At 43.1% G+C, this 19,245-nt stretch overlaps 1 protein-coding gene across 1 annotated transcript in view; it reads left to right on the top strand.

Moving 5' to 3' along the window:
* Positions 1–19,245, top strand: part of Msra (methionine sulfoxide reductase A) — a 316,146-nt gene that overhangs the window by 189,192 nt on the left and 107,709 nt on the right. Inside the window, exon 4 of the mRNA XM_028758755.1 lies at positions 16,537–16,641. Within this exon, the coding sequence (XP_028614588.1) occupies positions 16,537–16,641 (105 nt within the window). The remainder of the gene's footprint in view (positions 1–16,536; positions 16,642–19,245) is intronic.

The following is a 19,245-nucleotide window of genomic DNA, read 5'->3' as shown; positions in this document are numbered from 1 at the left end:
ACACACACACACACACACACACACACACACACACACACACACACACACAAAGCTGGATTAATAGTGGCAATTGTAATATCAACATTGGGGGCTAGAGACAGATGACTCTATAGGATTTACTGGAAACCTAGCTTAGCCTGCTTGGTGAATTCTGGGTCAGTGAGAGGTCTTGTTTCAAATATCAGACCATCATCTATGTTCCTGGTATCTGTGGAGGCCAGAAGAAGACATCAGATCCCCTGGAACTGCAGTTATGAATGGTCGTGAGCTGCCATGTTGGTGCTGGGAGCCAAACCCATGTCCTCTGCAAGAGCAGCAAGTCCTGTTAATTACTTAGCCGTCTTTCCAGCCCTTTACTCTTCCCATTAAAAGAACAGTGGCTATGGTTCTGGATTATAGCCCATCCCAATTCCCTCACTTTAATTTAATCACCAAATAAAATTTCCAAATACAGTCTCATCCTGAGGTCCTAGGTGCTGGGCTTCATAATACAGCCTAGGGTGAAGGACACAGTGTAGCAGCCTCTGACTCCAGAGGTTTTAGTTGCCATCTTTGTGATGAAAATAACCGTTTTTAAGTCTACATGTAAGGCTAGACTCTTAGCATGAACAACATGTGTGTTCGTCAGACAGGAAGAGGAGTGAGCAGGTTCTCGGGAGGGCCTTGCCAGCCTTATCAATGCTGCTCCTAGGCCAAGGTCTGACTTTTAATTAACCCAGCCTTCTTATGGTGCTATTGCCATGGTTTATTTTCTATTCGTTTTAAAGTTTGCTGCAGAAAGCAATCTTGTTTAACTTCCTGGCAGATACCATCCAAGAATAAGGGCACAATCTCCAAACATTGTTTTAGATTCTGTCATTTACAAGGCTGAAAGTAAAGGCTTGAAGGTTAAATTTTAATAGACTAGGGAAAGGGGGTTCAGTCTCAGCCTTTGCAATGAAAACAATCGTTTTTCTGCTGTACATTAGTATGGGGTCACAGAGAAACTCAGAACAGTAAATAACTTGTGTATTTGCATGGATAATGAAAGTTAAATTCTCAAACGCAATGTTAGTAATAACTTGTTTTTAAGGGTGAATTAAAAGTTAATGCTGTGGTTTTGCTTTTCTATGTGAATCACTATGAGCTGCAAAGCTGTCCAGGACTAGACCAGGTGCTAATTTATAAGGAAATTGAGGCATTTGCTCTACAAATGAGATTCTGTAAAGTTAGTTGAAGTTGCAAAGCCTAGGGAAACTGAACACATGGCTCTAGAGCAAAGCTCCTCCCTCATTGCAGAGAGTGAAGCATCTGGGTGCCCCTTACACCCAGTCTTACTTCCCTCCTGCATCCGCTCTCGGAAGGCAGCATTTACCCAGCTTGTGCTCTTCCTTGACATTTTTTGCCTGTGTGTGCTTGCATGCATGCATTCACCCCAAAGCAACACATCTATTTTGCCCGTCTAAGTCATTTGTAGATGCTATAATACTGTCCACATCTTGTATGAAGTTTCTTTTCACCAAATGTTTTATTCTTGAGATTCACTATCAGGACCCGTGAGCTCTAGTACATTGCCCCCCCCCCCCTCTCTCTCACTGACTACCTCTTCTTTCATAGCTGGTTGTTCAGCATCTTTTAAAGCGTACTTACAGAGAAATATTCAGTTGTTGTTACAGGTTGTCCACAGAATGTCCCAAGCAGGCTCCTAGATTTGAACACTTGGTCTGGCAGAGCTATCTAGGGAAGCTGGGGGAACTCTTGGACATGAAGCCTCTCTGGCAGATAGACACAGGACTGTAGGGGCCAGATCACAGGGCCATAGCCCAGTGCTGCTTTCCACCCAGCTCTCTGCCACATAACAAGCTGCTGCCACACACTTCGACCACTATGGGGTCACCTGCCACTGTGCCTTTCTTACCATGATGAATGTAGTTTTTCACACTGAGCCGAAATAAACCTTCTCTCCTTACATTGTGTCTGCTGGGCATTTTGCCACAGGTTGGTGAAGATTATTTCCGTTTTCCCTTCGGTGGCTGCATCCTCACAAGTACTCCTGCTAACTGCCCATAGGCTACTGTGTCTGTCTGCAGGTGTCCAGATTGTTGGGACTCTGTAGTAGCCTCAGCCACTGATTCCAAGGTAGGATGTCCCTTTTACAGGAGGTATTTTGTTGTTGTTGATTCTATGGCTTCAAATGGCATCTTATTGTGCTTTTAATTTACATCTTTTTGTTTATAGTAACTTTATGTGCTGGTTGGCCATTTGTATTTTTCATCTGTAAAATCCCTATTTATAAATATGGCTGATTTTCTTCTACTGAAAAATTTTTTTTTGCTGTACCCTTCTTTATTTATAAAAAGTTATTTATAAATTCTGGATGCTAATTCTTTGATACTTTTATATAACATATTTTTCTTTATTGTGTCTCGTGATAAGCAAAAGTTCTTAATTTAATTTTTTCTTAACAATTTATATATTTTATATCTTGGCTAAACATACTTCCCTAACCCAAGATCACACTGTAGTCCCTTCTTTTGGCTCTAAAAAATAACAATTTTCGCCTTTTATAACAAAACTTTTAATATATAGAGAATTGGGTTTTAATTATTATGCATGGGTCTTTTTTTTTTTTAATGAACCATCAGTCCCTTCAGAGATCTACTCCAGAGCCTTGGTCATATACTAAGCTTTCTGTTTGCCTGGCTGTTTGTGCTCCTGTTTTATTCTTGGGTCTATGTGTCTGTTTCCCCATCAAAGCACCACAGTGGTCATCAGTGATGCATTTGGGAAGAAAGACCTTTCCAGAGACATTTTTTTTGTGTGTGGCGGGGAGGGTATCCCTGGGGCATTCTTGAATCATGCACTGCTCTGCTACACGCACTTGAGAATGACCTTTTGTGAAATGTGCCCGGTAGTGACTTTTATTTCCTATGGAGTAAAACTAAACCACACAACACTTCAGCACTCACATGGGTATCACTAGGCTCAGTTTACTGTTAAGTTTGATTTGGTGTCTGCACTTTGGTTCATTGATAAAATGAGCTTCTAACTTTCCTTTCTCACGCTCTGTTTATCTGATTTTGATGTTAGATCCTACCAGCCATGTAGAATGTAGTGGGAGGGTTAACTACCTTTTCTATCATTTTGAAGAGCTTTCAGTGACGCAACTGTTTTCAGACTGACTGTGGTGACAGTTGCCCAGCTCTACATATTCTAAGATCCCTTTGAATGGTGCACTTTAAATGCCTGAATTATATAGTAGCAAATTCTATCACAATAAATTTGTTACCAAAGGAAAAGCATTTCCTATTGATATCACCAATAAGTTAAAATAACCCTGGACTCCCTACTTGAAATCTTCATGAGACAATTCTTATCTTACCTCCCCCTACCCCCCACTTCCTCTCCTCCCCTGTCCTTCCCTATTGGAAGTATCAATTAAGAAAGTTTAACTCATTATCAAAAAGTCGATTTAATGAAAATAGATTGGGATGATGGACTCATCATTTTCCAGCAAGGTTCGCTTGTATGCTAGCGGTCTAGGCTGAAACAGCTTGACAGCATGGCAGTACTTGCTCACTAGCAAGCACAGCTTAGACTCTCAGGTCCTAAAAGCACAATGCTGGAACAATGAAGGTCTGTGGATGTGGGAGCCAGCACACCCAGTACAACCCACTTCAGGAAAGTGCGAGACATACGGAAATGTCTTTAAAGGACAATTCTGGCTTGTGCTACAGGGGGAGAATGGTATCAAAGCTACACAATGACCGGCCGCGGTGGAGCGGGTCCTCTGTAGGGAATTGTACTTTATTCTATTTGCCAGAAACCTTGACCCCACCCTGTGTGTGAAGCAAGGGGCTGCTTTGTGAAGGGGCGCTGATCAAGACCACAGCCATTGCTGTGCTGGGAGCCAAACATCTGAAGCCATCACCACACACAATGGTGGAGGCTTCTTCCCCACATTTCTAATTATATTTCCAATGCTTTTGAGATAAAGGGACAAAGAAATATGGGACTTACTTTTCAGGTTTTGAGGCCACTCTGAAGTGTTCTCTTTAAAATGGAGGGAGGTGATTTTGTTCTGTCATGGTGCCATGAACAGAGTCTCCGCTTCTCAACCCTCCACCTTTGTAAATGTGAATGTCAGAGATGCATTGAGACCTAAAACAATTCATTTGTCCTTGCTAATGAATGGTAATAATTTATCATTTGTACTAATCAGAAACCCTTTCATCCATGAAAACAAACAAGCTTTACAAACAGTCCCCTCTCGCAACCTCCGCAGCAAGATCAGGCAAGTGTGAGCGCTGACAGTTTGAAGACGAGGCCAAGGCAGAGAAAGTGCCGCAGAAATCACAACCACCTTGCTTCGTGTCTTGAGGTTCATGTCTCCAAAGTCACACTGACCTAATTGCTGTACACTCTGATGATGATCTCTGTACTGGGTCTCTATCTGCCCAGACAAAGATGACCAAATTCATTTACCAAGACGCTTTCTGGCATCAGCATGCCCATCAAAGATTAAAGTCGCCAGCCTTGTTTGTCATTTTGGATACAGGTGCCCATTTCTGTGCTTTCACTGTGGCTGGCCTAATTGACTCCGAAGTCTGAGGTAACAGAAATAGGCATGGTGACACAGGCTGGCTGCCGTCTCTGCCGTCTGGTGTGCTCACCAGTCGTTCTCTCTCTCCCTCTCAGCTCCTCACACCCTTTTCCCCAGGCTTCATGTAGTCTTGCTAATACCTGACTTGAGAATGGTTTTTCTTTTTTTAAATTTAAGTTTCCTTTGATTGAGTTTTTCTACTGTTAAACTTAATTTTTAATAGAGATGAAGCCCTGCCTCTTTTCCAGCTTTATTTCTTCTTTAGAACTGTGGCCTCAGCCACCATTCTGGGATCATTTTTATTAAATTCCTACCTTGTGAGACTGAGGTAGAGAAAATTAAGTATTGGGATGCTTTGTAGTCAAAATACCAGTGTGTATGTGTGTGTGTGTGTGTGTGTGTGTGTGTGTTCCTGATGGTGTACCCTCTGTGTTTGATTATGTAATCCTGACACATATGCCCTTTTGGCATCTTTATTATAACTGCATTGTGGTCGAGGGACCCAAGACTCAGGGAAGCCAAGGGATTTATCTGAGTCACATTCTCACTGCAATGCCGATGTCCTTGGCACAACTTCCCAGCACTTCATTGCTGAAGCCATTTGGTGTGCTCCTAAGGACATGTCTTTGGGGTCCTAAATTAATTACTAGCTGTCATCAAAAGCTTACTAATCAAGTTTAAAAGATTCCCAATATCAATCTAGCTACAGCTGAGTTTGACTCTATAGGAAAGCATTGGTGCAATAATTTAGTGGCTACCCCATAGCTAGATGTTTATGGGAATAATATCATGGTCATTGAGAAAGGTTTGATTAGACCCCAGTGAGCTAAGCTTCTAGAACTGCCTGGTTTGGGGCTATGCATATATTCTAAAGGATATATGTATGTGAGTGTATGTATGTATGTATGTATATATGTATTTGTGTGTGTATGTATGTGTGTATTTATGTATTCATGTATAAAGATGTAGTCTTGGTTGCTTATCTGGTTTGCATGGTTTTGAGATAAAATATCGGATTGATTTATTTGTATGCCCTGTGGTTCAACAGGGATCTTGGACCTGAACAGGTGGAAAAAGCCAAAGCTTTCCCATGCAACAAATAGTATATCTATTTGTTGGGATTATGTTCTGAATAAATCTGAAGGCTTGGCTTTTAGTTACATTTCTCTTAAAAGTAATTAAGCTGGGGCTGGGCTGGAGTTCAGTGGAAGTGAGCATATACAAGGACTTTAGCTCAGTCTCTAGCAGCGCCAGTGAACAACAGCAACATCTAAGTAAGTCAAAACCATTTTTGCCTGTGATCATGGGGGTATATTCTATGTGGGGTGTTTGTGTAAAATGCACCATGTAAACTAGGAGAGTATGTGACCACTACACAAACTTTAAAAGCAAATGTCATGTGAGTTGGATGCAGCCTGTGCAGTCCCATGTGGATGACTTCAGGTAGCTCCCAGGCCATACTGTGCATGCAACTACTGGATTTTAAGATGTAATAGCAGCCTCTGATGAGATGTTGTTTCTTGCCCCTGTTATTCAAAGGTGAGAATGCTTTTTTAAGAGTATGAAAAAGTATCTGGGGGATGGAGAGATGGCTCAGCGGTTAAGAACACTGACTGTTCTTCCAGAGGTCCTGAGTTCAAATCCCAGGAACCACATGGTGGCTCACAACCATCCGTAATGAGATTGGATGCCCTATTCTGGTGTATCCGAAGACAGTGACAACATACTCATAAATAAAATAAATAAATAAATCTTTAAAAAAAGAAAAGAAAAGTACCTGACTAGGTTTCAAGAACTCTTTGTCACCCTGGTATTGGGCTGGGGCTGTGCCCTCTGGCTGTTCTCTAGTCCTCATGGGGCACCAACACTTTCTATTGCAAACCTACTCACAACAGCTTACCCAGATAAACCCACTCAAGAGCTGATTCGACCAATATAGCTGTGTAAACCCAGACTCTACATCTTAGAACCCTTTGGGGATGAAGGAATGAAACTGCACTATAATGTGGCTCACCACGCTTGGGGTGTGGCAATAGCAAGAGATTCAGTAACTAAGGATGCGGTGTAGATTTGGTTGCGGCAGGTACATTCCCAAAGTGCTTTCCATAGCCTGTCTGTGGTTGAAGGCTTATGACACAGTAGTTTGTACAGAATGGATGAGACAGTATTGGCATCTGTATTTCACGGACAAACAACTTGTGGTTAAAAGGGAAGTAAGTGTTGGCTAAGCCTCAGGTGTAGGGCTTCTGACTCCTAGTCAATGCCCATTTAACAACCCACAATGCTTTGCAGCTCGAGCCTTCAGAAGAGTTATTGTGAAGTGAATATTCTCTAAAAGGCACAACTTGGTCTTGGTCTCAGTGTATAAGGAAGTAGATTTTGACTCAGTAAAGATGAAAATTTTTGGCAACTAGGATATTCTAACAGTGCTATGAGCTACTTTGTGCAGCAGTGTGTGCCCTGTGTGGGTGGTACAGTGGGGTAAGATACAATATGTAGGTGATCTTCAATACCCTTAAAATTCTGAGACTATTTTTACAGCCTTGTGTTCAAAGTGCCTGGTTCCCTTTCCAGCTCTGAATAAAAGTACCCATTGAAGTCATGAGAGTATCAGGTACCCTGGGTTGAAATTCTAGTTGGAAATCAAGGGGCAGGGGTGAGGATAAGTTTTAAAAGGTTCCACAGAGGATGGAATATGTTTTCAAGAACTTGCTGTTCTTGCAGAGGACCTGGGTTCAGTTCCTAGCATCCACCTGGCAGCTCATAACTCGTTTCAAAGGATTTAGCACCCTCTTCCGGTCTACAAGGATACCAGGAACACACACGCTCAGTAGTATACTTACATACATGCAAACAAAACATTCATATACATAAAATAAAAATAAATAAGCATTCAAAACGTACTCCACATATCTAGATGCAGTAGGTGTGAGCTGCTCTCCTTGTGTATCCTACACGGAACCATCATAACTAGGCATGCCAGCCTCATTTCATACCGAGGGGTCAAATCTCATCTGTTAGAAGAGTCTTGTTTTCTCAGGGTGTAATACCTGTGTTAATAGCAGGCCATCCAGTTAAGTTTGCATTTGTCCTCTAAGCTCTGAAAGGCCTGTGCTTGGCAGACTTGTCTGCTAATATCTTATACTGCCTACCTGGTTCATGGTAGGGAGATGCTCTGCAAGATGAATGTCAGCTACTCCATACATTAGCCTTCCATACACTCACTGTCCTGTAAGCCCAGCCCACCCTGTGATGGCTGCCTCTGCAATCAGCATGCTGCAAGCAGAAACGAGTAAACTGCCCATTCCCATCCTGTACCTCCCAACCTGTACCTCCACATTCAGTGGTAGGGAACCTCTAGTATCACCAAAAGTTAAAGTGAACCACATTCTTGAGGAATTTTCCTGAGCGAGTACTCGCCTGCTGTTACAGCAGTCCTCTGAGGGAAGAGTCTCAGAATGATATGACCACATAAAATACCCACCATCAGATTCTGAAACTCCCAGCATGTCTCCCCGTGGACAACCAGCTTAAAAAAAAACCCAATCACTCTAACATATTTTTTCCCCTATGTTTCAATCAATAGGATGCTTTTTAAAGCTTACTTTTCTCGTTGGACGCTTTAAGTGACAGATGAGACAAAAGGAAGAAAGCCAAGATAAAATGGCAGCATAGATGCTCCTCAGATCCTATAATGAACTCCACAGGGCATCCAATTTTGATGTATTAGGACTTTTTTTTATAATGAGTACATTGTTAGAAATCGCATTTTCTATCGGCAGGAGCTGGAGATGAAACTGAGCTGACACCTTACCTCTTTGTAGTTAATTAGCAGGAGAAAAGTAGTGTTTTGAATCTCGGGTGGGAAAGGGGAATATTATTCATCCACCCTCTCTCCTGTCTTCTCCCTTCAAACACCTGGGTCTTTTTGTGCTCTTTTATTTGGTTCCGTGGCTCAGCTGAGTCTGGTTGGCAGGGAAAGGATGCGGGATATTGAAGAATGGTTATTATTTAATGAAAAAAAAAAAACCTCTGTAACTCACTTCTCCCATTCCTTCAGCCTGCAGGGTAAATAAGATAGGTCTTTTTTTTTATTTTATTTTTTATTCAACAGATCAGTTCCTTACCCAGACTGCTACATGAGGCAGTACCCATGGGACAGGGCTCCTTGTTATTCTGTTACCACTCATCATCATTGAATCCTCAATACTTGGCCCAGCATGTGGGACTTTGTAGGATTTGATTCATGCTTATAAATCAATGAATAAATAAGATATCCTGTTTGCCCATCTGTACAGTGTCATTGTTGTTTTGGTTCATCTGGTATCGTCCTCTGGGAGGTAGGATGCGCATTTTAGGATGGGAAGTGGAGTTCATATTAGATTTGGGAGGTTAGGGACAGGGGGTTTATGCATAGCATGTGCCATTAGGCTAGTGGACAGGGTTGGGGTCTTCATGGACCTCCATCTGGATGAAGGCTAGATGGGTAGTGGGAAAATTCAGTCCATCTCGTTAACTGGTCCATGTGTGTTTATTCACATTGTATCTTGTGCCCTGGCCCAGGGAGCTGCAGGGGGAAGCAGCCGTTATTGTCTCTTCTCTCTAGGAGCTCCCTGTGTCCTAGATGGGGCACTAGAACATACTTGAAGACGGTGAGCATGGATGTATTACCTGCAGAAAGCTGACCCTATGGGGCTGAGGATCCAGGGGAGGAATCATCATCATTTGAATACCTTCTGTGTGCTGGGTTCTGGGTGCAGCTGTCTTCCTCACAGAGACCTTTTGAGTGACCTCAGGGGGAAAGAGCAGCACTAGGCCTTAAGCTCAACCATTAGACTGCGGTGTACCAGCTCTTCTTGTGGCCCTCAACTCTGTATGCTTCTGGAGAAAGCTGGGTATCAAGAGGCCCTGGGAATGGGCAGGGGTTTTGCATTGCAAGTTAGAGGCTCTGTGTATGGGGAATATGGGATCGGGTGAAAAAGGGACCTGGATCTAAGAGGATATGAAAAAACAAGACCAGGATCACATCTATCTTGGAGGGTCCTGGGACCAGATCAGGGCTCCAATACCACTGCACAGAGGAGCAGGTTAGGATGAGGAGCATTGTTGATTGCTAAGCTCTCATTTGTCTCCTTTGCTCATGAACTTAATCTTGATTTTCCTATCAATAAAGATGGGCATTGTAACATCTATCTTGACAGCCATCCAGAGTGTTGGTAATACTGCAAGACACACAATGATTCAAAAGCAATATGCAAGCCATGGACAGGGGTTTCTATCTCCTATGTACAGAAGTAGGTAGCTGGGGAATGGAAAGCTGTGGACCTTTAACAATGACCAGGCCCCAAGAGACCCTCTGGACAGAATGTTCAAGCCTATTTCTCTTTATCCTCCTTGGAATCCCTCTCCTTCTTCAGACTCACCCCTGCCTTCTCTAGCCACATGAAGCATGCCCTTCTCTGACTCTGGCAGCCTAAGACATGGGGGATCAGTCATTATATCATCTTCACTATCTTCACATTTCCTAAGTCCCTGAGCCATCTTAGCAGAACTCAAATCTAGTCTTCTTCAATTATATATATTTGGAAAAGATATCTTGGTTTCTGTATCTTGGTTTCCTCTTCCAAAGAATAGGAATAATAATGTTGCCTGCCTCGAGGTATTTGTGAGGGTCAGCTTGGGCCATTCATCTCAAGGGCTTGGCACATATGCTACTTGTCTATACCGTTATTGCTCCTAGAGAATATGAGGTGCCCATTCTCCACCTGCTCCCCACTGTCATCACAGACCTTCGCAAAGAGTTAATAACCTTTGTTTCCTCCATCATTGAAGGCTCTGAGGCTCCTGTGCCTTCAAACCACAGAGACAGCTAGTGCAGAAAGCAGGAAAGCAGGGCTGAGTGCTGGCCCCTCAAGTAGTTTGGGAGTCCACTCCAGATCTGTGGGCTTTGGACTATTAGAAATTATCTAGAGAATCTTGGGAGAGTACAGACTCCCACACTAAAGAATTAAAAAAAAACCAACAACAACAGTAAGTTACTAATCATAACAATATCAACAAGGCTGTTATTAATAAAGTTGATATGGATACATTCTGTGTTTTGATATGTCCACACTGCAGAGCTGTTTGTTCAGCTGTCTTCAATTGCAAGGAAGCTGTCCACTTTATAATGGTAAGGGGGGACCACATAGGACTTAGGGGTGAGGAGAGTAAGACAGAAGAACATGTGTCACTAGGCTAAGAGGACAATTTTAAGTCTGTAAGTACCCCCATCTTGATGAAGGCTGAGTGGGTTTGGGGAAAAAATCTAGTACAGAACAAACTTTTAGTATAATCCCACACAGTCAAACCTATTAATGTTTCCATTTTGTAGACAATGAAGCCAAAGCCCAGAGAAGAGCTTCTGGAGGCCATACAGCTGCTAAATAGCCCAGAGGCTACCCAGCTACCTAGCCTCACAAGCTCCCAGAATCCTCTCTGTCTGGGTGGCCTCTGGCCATCCTTGCCTGACACATTTCAATATCTCTTTCTAATGCTTAGTTTTCAGGTAATAGTAGCTCATTACCCACTCCTCTGAAGTCACATTCCTTCCTTTGGGTCTGGAGGGCCAGGCAGAGGAGCAAGATGCTCAGAAAAGGCACCTACCTGGTCCTTCTCCTTTTTCCTTTCAAGATACTTTGGTCCAGCAGTGCGAAGCCTCCTGCTGTGCTGTAGCTAACTGTTAACAAGCATGTTTGCACATCACTCCTATCATGCTATTTGCACGATGGAATGTGAAGACACAGCTCGAAATATTTTTAAGATCTGCCCTTTTTATCTCAGGAAGCACAAAACAGTGTTTGCAGTTTGGCCTCTGGAATGAAATTAGCTCAGCGCATTAGCTCGTTCCTGCCAAGCTGGGGCATTTCCATAAAGCTCCTGAGTCCCTAGAATCCTTTTGATCCTTTGCAGTGTGTATCTTTGCACAGGTTCTTTTGCTTTGGAGAAATAAAGTAAAGACACTGAAAGGTGAGCTTGGCCAAGACACCTTCTGCACTGTTTGCCAATGCAAATTGGGGCTTGAACTTGAATGATAGTTTCCTTTAAATGGCCAGGCTTCTTAAAGCCTCTTTACAAATAATGTCAGTGGCAATCAGAGCTAGAAGTGTTTGCTAAAGAGTGAAATTTTTTTCCTGGGCCAGCAAGTTGGCTCACAGGATAGAGCTTACTCTGAAAACATGGTGACCTGTGTTTTATCCCAAGAATATAGAAGGGGAGGACCAACTTCACAGAGTTGCCCTCTGGCCTGTACACATGCAACCTGGCATGTACACACCTACTCTCTCACCTTTCCTACTGTTCCCCACACACTAGGAAAAAAGTCTTCCTGACCCAACATTGCTATCACAAAAGAAGAAGCTAATTTTTTTTTTTTTTGAGCCTGGGTATCTATTGCCACCCAGTTGTGACTTTTCCTATAGATCACTGCTTGTGTGGCATTTTCTCTCTCCTAGTAAGTTGAGGCTCCTCTGTTCTAAAATTCCTTGGGGTCATTGGATGGGCAAATACTTCACCTCCATTTAAGACTTAGTGGGCTTGGATCCTGTTGCTTCCTAGATGTGTGACTTCTGTGAGAAAACTTGTAAAGAGACCTTGGCTTGCTCATTTGTGAAGGAAGCAGTGTCTTTTTTGCACCAGTAAATAGCAATATTTGTATCCTGTGTTAATAGAAGCTAAAGGGCAGAGGCAACTCAAGAGTCCATTGGTAGATGAATGGATAAACTACATATGGTTTGCACATGTGTATGTGTGTGTGTATGTGTGTGTGTGTGCACACACACACACAAGTGAGAAGAAAGAAAGACTTTCTAGCATATACGACAGCATAGATGGGTTGGAGAACATTATGCCAAATGAAATAAGCCAGCCACCAAAAAGCATACACTATATGATGGCACATATGATTGCCACTGTTATGTGTAGCCAAAATGGTAACATTTAATCAAATATGTGTTTCTTATGCTACTCTGCCATTGTAGAGATGGCAGAATAAATTTCATGAGTACTTAGGTATTTTCCCATTACTGGGGGGTTTCACTCATGAGCTGTGTTTCCTGGTCGCATCATCAAGGTACATGACAATCTTCCTGGCTCTTTCCACATTTGCAAATGACCTTTCTAAAATGGCTTGGTCTTTTTCCCCCTGTGATGGGTCAAATGATAGGTCACCATCTAGCCAGCATTGCCAGCACACTTTCAAGCAGTTTTGTAGGTAATAAATAAACGATGATACTCTAATATTTCAGTGTGCATTTATTGGTTTTTGTTCAGTCATTAAAAATACTGGACATTTCTTACATTACAGTACAGTTACTGCTTCCTATATGAGGCACCTGTTTGCATCTCTGGTTGACATATCTTGTTGGGCTTCAATGGCTTTTCATGTTTATATGGTTTCTGTAATGTTTATAACATACTGTTACCATTTTTAACATTCAGAGGGCCTAAGTGCTTTGTGTATGTGTATGCATATGTGTATGTGCAGTGTATGATGTATTCATGTGGCTGTGTGCACATGTATGTCTATGTGGTGGCCACACATACATACATCAGGTGTCCTTCCCCATTACCCTCCACAGTATTTTTTGAGACAGGGTCTTTCCTGAACCTGAACCTGGTTGGTTTGGCTAGGCTAACTGACCAATGAGTTCTAGAGATCCACCTGTCCATACCACTAACACCCTAGCATTTGTTACAGATAAGAACCACCATGCCAAGCTTTCTTATATGAATGCTTGAGATCCGAACCAAGGCCCTTACGTTTATGACATAGGCACTTTACCACTGGGCCGTCTCCGTTGCCCATTAATGATTTTCATATTATAAGACACTAATCACTTTAGTAGTTAAATCATTGATTTTGACATTTTAGATGATTAAATCAGATGTATAATAGACCCAAAGTGTTTTGCCATAACCAACTGTTAGGCGTGCTGTTATCTTCTAAGCATTGCATGGCCTCCCCTTTTATATTTGTTAGCAAAAAGTCTACTTATGGGATTGGGAAAAGGCTCAGTGGTTAAAGTGCCATGCAGTGTGAGTCCATAGTTTGGATGCCCAGAACCTACTTAAATGCTAGATGGGCATGGTGGCTCACCTGTAATTCCTCTGAAGGTAGTGGCAGGAATCCCCAGAGAAAGTTGACTAGCAAAATTGACATTGGTAGTCTCTGGGTTTGATTGTGAGATCCTGTCTCAATGAATAAGGCAGAAAAGGGATCAGGATGACTCCAGACATCAACCTCAGGCCTCTGCATGTACACACACACATGCAGGTGCTCCCACACATGTGTACCCACACATGCAAACATAGACACGTACACACCACATGCACATGAAAATGGAAAAAGCAATTAATCAATACAAAATCCACTTAGATGCTAAGTTCTGTGACTATGTTATCAGAATAAAGTTGTATGGATTGCCCAATTAATAATAAAATTTTACTATAGTAACCACTTTTAATAGCTTATAGAAAAAAGAACATGACAAACATTAGGGCAAAGAAAAAACTAAATTGGCTAACACCATGAGATTCAGTGTTTACTCCAGTAACATGAACCTACTCCCACTGAGGCAGAGCTGTCTCCTCCAGCTATGAATGCTACAGACTTAAAAGAACGTAGCAGTGAGGGAGACTGGCCCTCATGGTGCCCATGGGGAAGGAAAGTGTGGCCTGCTTTACTGAGAAGTTTGGCACTGGACACCAAGAAACCTTTCAATATTTATAAACGTTGATTCAGAATTCCAGTTAGTCAGCTGGAGCTAGAGATGCCTCTGAAGTGTTGGAAAATATTTACGTTCATGGTTAGAAATAGGATTCCATATAAATGCCCAGTGATAGGCAACAATGAAGACATAGCTGGAAGACCGGATGGAGTGGTATGCAGTCATTACAAGTGGCATTTGCTCAGACTTTCATCGCAGTGCACATTTCATCTGCTCCTTGTTTCTTCTCTTCCATTTCTTACATCTTCTCAGCTTAACGTTATTCATAAACATTGTTCCTATAATCAAAAAGAAATTCACATATTAAAAATATTAGAGAGAATGAGAGATTCTATTCCGTTTCTGGGCTCAGGCTTCCTGTGTTCACCTTGCTCACTCTCCTTTGACATAGCGAGTGGCCCCTGGATGTGGAGTCAGTGGGCACGTGTTTTTAAGTGATAGTACTGAAATCCACTAGCTGTGTGGCCTTGAGTGAATCTGACTTCCATGTATCTTGGCCCTCTGGTTTGTAAAAGGGAGTTGCTGTCAGACACAACTACAGAGAGAAAGCCCTTATGCAAGTGGAGACTCTGGTCTCCTGCAGCCTTAAGCTGAGAGCTCTCCCCAGGCTATCTCATGGTTGGTCATTTGCATGAAGGACCATCAGAATTCAATGAAAGAGTAGTCATGCTTTATTACCAGGGCAGAACAGGGCTCCAGGTCAGCTAAAGAGGCAAAGTGCAGTGTCGGGGTGGATTCCATGGACTTCTGATCTTTCTCCAGCAGAGCTGGGATAATCTCCAGCATCCATGCATGACAGTTGCTCATCAGCAAAACCTGCCTAAGCTTTGGTGTCCCAGGATTTTATACAGGTACCACCCATCCTGTCAGAATAATCCCCAGTGTGGTTGGAGTCAGCCTCCAGGTTAGCTGATAGCATGCCAACCAAAGGCTCCATGGTAGTTCTTTCTTCATGGTCAGTCCTACTGTTGTGTATAGTTCACCTCATCCTACAGTCTATTGTGAACAGCCCCATTTCTACTGGATAGCTCATAGTTTTTCTCACAGGTACCAAGGGAAAAGGCCAGACCTCACTTGGACAAGGCCAAATTCTTTATGATATAGAAGGTGAGAGAAAAGAGAGAGTGTACAGATTTGAATACAGAGATTGTGTTGTGTTGGGGGGGTGGCCTGTTCCTACACAGTTCTGAGACTGGCCAGCAAGAAGAACATGACCTTGACAGTTATAAGAAGTACACAGGCATGCACTTTGTTCCCCATTCTTGAATCGTCAAGATTGCTTGTGAGAATAAACCCACTTATTGTGGACACAGAGAGGAATTGGGCTGAGAAAATATAACCCCTGGGTGCTGTCCCTGACTCAGTGTTCAGAGCATGGCAATTGTGTCTCACCACTTAGTTACCTAATGGGGATGAGTTCTCAGTCTATTTCTGAAGGTTTCTCTCTCTGGAATTACTCTGATCTGTCCTTCAGCTGAGCCTACTCCTTGTAGTATACAGTGATGTAAAAAGAAATTGGGGAAGTCCCCTTTTGAGAGTTTCCACTCCTGAGCACCAGGTCAGACTGACTGCCTCTTGATTCCATAAAAATGAGACTAGAAGATGAAAATCCATGTTGGGGACATGGCTCAGCAGTTAATGCACTTACTGTATATGAGTGAGGTCTAGAGTTCAGATTCCCTATTACCCCCACATAAAAGCAGCAGCCACATGTAAAGTCCAGCAGCAGGGAGAGATAGAAGAGCCTCAGAGCAAGCCAGCAACAAGACTAGCCATGTTATCAAACTCTAGGTTTGACTGAGAAGTCTTGCCTTAGTGAATAAGGTAGAAAAGCGATCAGGAATAATTCCTGACGTCAACTTGAAGTCTCTATATGCACACCCACATACATGCACCCACACACCTGAATAAATGTGGGTGTGGGGGAGAAAAATGAAAATGGAGTTTAGTTCTCATATGAAAGACACAGAAGTCTTCATCTGGGGAATCTCCAGGGAGGATAACTGTGCTTTTATAACTGGGGACTGAGACTGGGGATGAGACCAGCAGCTGAAATCCAATTACACTTGTACTCTTCCATCAGAGAGAAAAGTTCAGCTTCTATCTGCAGGATCTTTGGAGCACCAATAGCTTGCAATGACTTGATGTTATCAGTAAAATTGGGTTGTATGTTCCGTCTCTCTCTAGAAAAAACTGGCCACGCAGAAGTCGTCCGGGTTGTGTACCAGCCAGAGCACATCAGCTTTGAGGAACTGCTCAAGGTCTTCTGGGAGAATCACGACCCGACCCAAGGTAGAGTGATGAGTGAGCCAGTATTTAATTATCTTACTAATTACAGCTGGGATAATTAGTGTTTGAGCTGCATGGGAGAGATGAACCTTGAAATCACACAGGAGCTCAAGAATATGATTGCAGACATTTACTGACGGAATGGGGCGGGGGCACTCAGGGAGTGGAGGGGTAAGAGAATAAAGGCGCAGCCACAGTCAGCGCCCCTCCCCCCATTACAGCTGTCAGGGGTGGGAAAATTCCCACAGAGAAAGACGCCAGACAATGGAGATCCCTTCACCTTTGATTATTGCATTATTCTTCCTTAATGCAGCCTTTTGTCTACAAAATTAAAGTGTCTTCCCAGTAACCACAAAGTTTCCCTGATTTATGGTCCCTTTGTTTTCTCAGAGTTTAGCTTTTCTCATCTTTTTGACGTTATCGGGTTTGTTTTTTAAGAAACGTCTGCGGGTGATTGCAGGAAGGAACAAAAAGAATATAAAGGTGAAAAGCAGTGTTCAGTAGCCCACAATGCAACTTGGGCTATTCAAACATTTCATTTGTCCTCCTTGGAATCTGTTATGTGGGGATATTAATGTATTTTGACTACAAATGGTATCTGGTGGCCAGATACATTATTTGGATATACTTGCAAGCAGAAAGTCTCCTGTTGGCTAATACTGTAGTCAATAGTGAGATTTCTCCACTCCATCCTAGCCTCCTTACAAGGGTGGCTTTGTCAGAGTTGTGTTTAGGGATAGGGAGACTTCTAAACTGGGATCTTACACAAGTATTCTTTGCCCAGCCTCTGTCTACTCACAGAAACAATTTTCCCTTTGGGGTTTTCTGTGATGGGTTTGCCATGTTGACAATCTCTTAAGGAGTGGGCATTTCCTTCCCAGCTACATTTGTGCTTGTGAAAAAAATCTTAACATGGGCCCAAGAGAACAAGTTGGTGGGTCTTAAGTGCTGTGTGTTGTGTCACGTGTGTCCCCCAACATGCCCCACTAGAACTACCCATTACTAGAGTCATTTGCAAAGGTCAAAGACCAGAGCAAAGGCAAGTACAGCAGAATGATTGCTGTAATGCCATCAGGTGAGCTGGCCAGGTAGATAAGGGCTAAGACCTGAGAGGAGCTGTTATGGAAATGTCTGGTTTTCTATGGGGGTGGGTCCTGAGGTGAGGTGAGAACTGAGATGTAGGGCAATAGGTCAAGGCCTACAGGGATAAGAAAACTGTGGTCCAAAGGTTTACTGTCACCAGAGTTTGAACCACTGGGCTGCCCTAGCACATGAAGAAGGCCACCTTGACAGCATAGATAGGAAGTGCTAATGCCAAGAGCTCATGCTAATGAGTCTCCATCAGGTGCTGCAGACATTTAGTTATGTGTCTGGTAAAGGCAGGGTCAAGATAGACTGCTTCAAGCTTCTAAAGCCGCCCAGGAGACCCACGTCAAGAATCTAGAAAGCCTGAGGCAAGGTCCTGTAGGACAGCTTGGAGCCTGTAACTTGGCTGCCTTGCACAATGTTCTGTCCCTCTAGTGCCCCTGAGGCCTCACTTTAGTGGCATCTCAGACAGGGCCACATGTCACTGTTTTTCTACCTTAATGTCCTTTAATATTGTATCCATTCCATTGTGTCCGTATCTGCTCAGGTATGTTAACAGATACGGCCCCTGAACGCCCAGGAGAGATTCCGAGGAAGACCACTGCAGACTCTATTCTCTCCCATACTTACTCTACATTTACCTCAACAGCCCTCACTCATCTCCTCTTGGTTTTCTTGTTCGTTTATGATCTGTTTTACTCTTCTAGCATAGCATAAGAGTGTATGAACGCCTGGATGGCTTCAAAATCGAGCATTTATTGCCTTAAAATTCTGGTGACTTCTCAACCATAAGTCAAAGGCCAGAAGTCAGCAGGCTTTCTTTCTCCTGAGGCCTCTCTCCTTGGTGTGCTGATGGCCCTCTTCTCCTCTCTGGGTCCTCTCATGATCTTTTTTAGGTGGGTTTCCTTTTATTACAAAGACACCAGTTGTATTAGTGACCATGTTACCTTTTACAAAACATCTGTTGGACTGGAGAGATGGCTTAGCAGTTAGGAGTACTGTCTGCTCTTCCAGAAGACCCAGATTTGATTCCTGGCATCCACATAATGTCCTTTTCTAGCCTCCAAGGGCACCAGGCACAAACATGGTACACAAATATACACAAGGCAAAACACCCATACATGTAAAATAAAATGCTTGAAGAACCAAAAACTATCTTCCTAAATCTACAAATGCAATCATATTCTGTGGTATAGGAGCAGAGACTTCAGCTTGTGAAGAGAGGAGGGGTACACTACTAAACTCATCACACTGTGCATTGGTGACAGCACACGGCACTATCCACTGTGACAGCTTTGCCTGCTTTTCTTCTAGGGGTGTTTTTAATGCCATTCATAGACTCATAATCTGGAAGTCATTTTAAAACTCATCCAGGTGAGCATCGTGGACTGAAGCCTTGCCTTTCAACGTGTTTCCCATCCCAGTACCAGGATTACCTTGGGGATAGCTCAGTGCAGTGGAACATGTAACAGTCCTCCCTCTCCCTCTCCCTCTCCCTCTCCCTCTCCCTCTCCCTCTCCC

The sequence above is a fragment of the Grammomys surdaster genome, unplaced genomic scaffold (genome assembly GCF_004785775.1).
Source record: "Grammomys surdaster isolate TR1022 unplaced genomic scaffold, NIH_TR_1.0 126219, whole genome shotgun sequence".
Taxonomy (NCBI): domain Eukaryota; kingdom Metazoa; phylum Chordata; class Mammalia; order Rodentia; family Muridae; genus Grammomys; species Grammomys surdaster.
The sequence above is the reverse complement of the archived record's forward strand: the minus strand, read 5'-3'. Positions and strand labels throughout refer to the sequence as shown.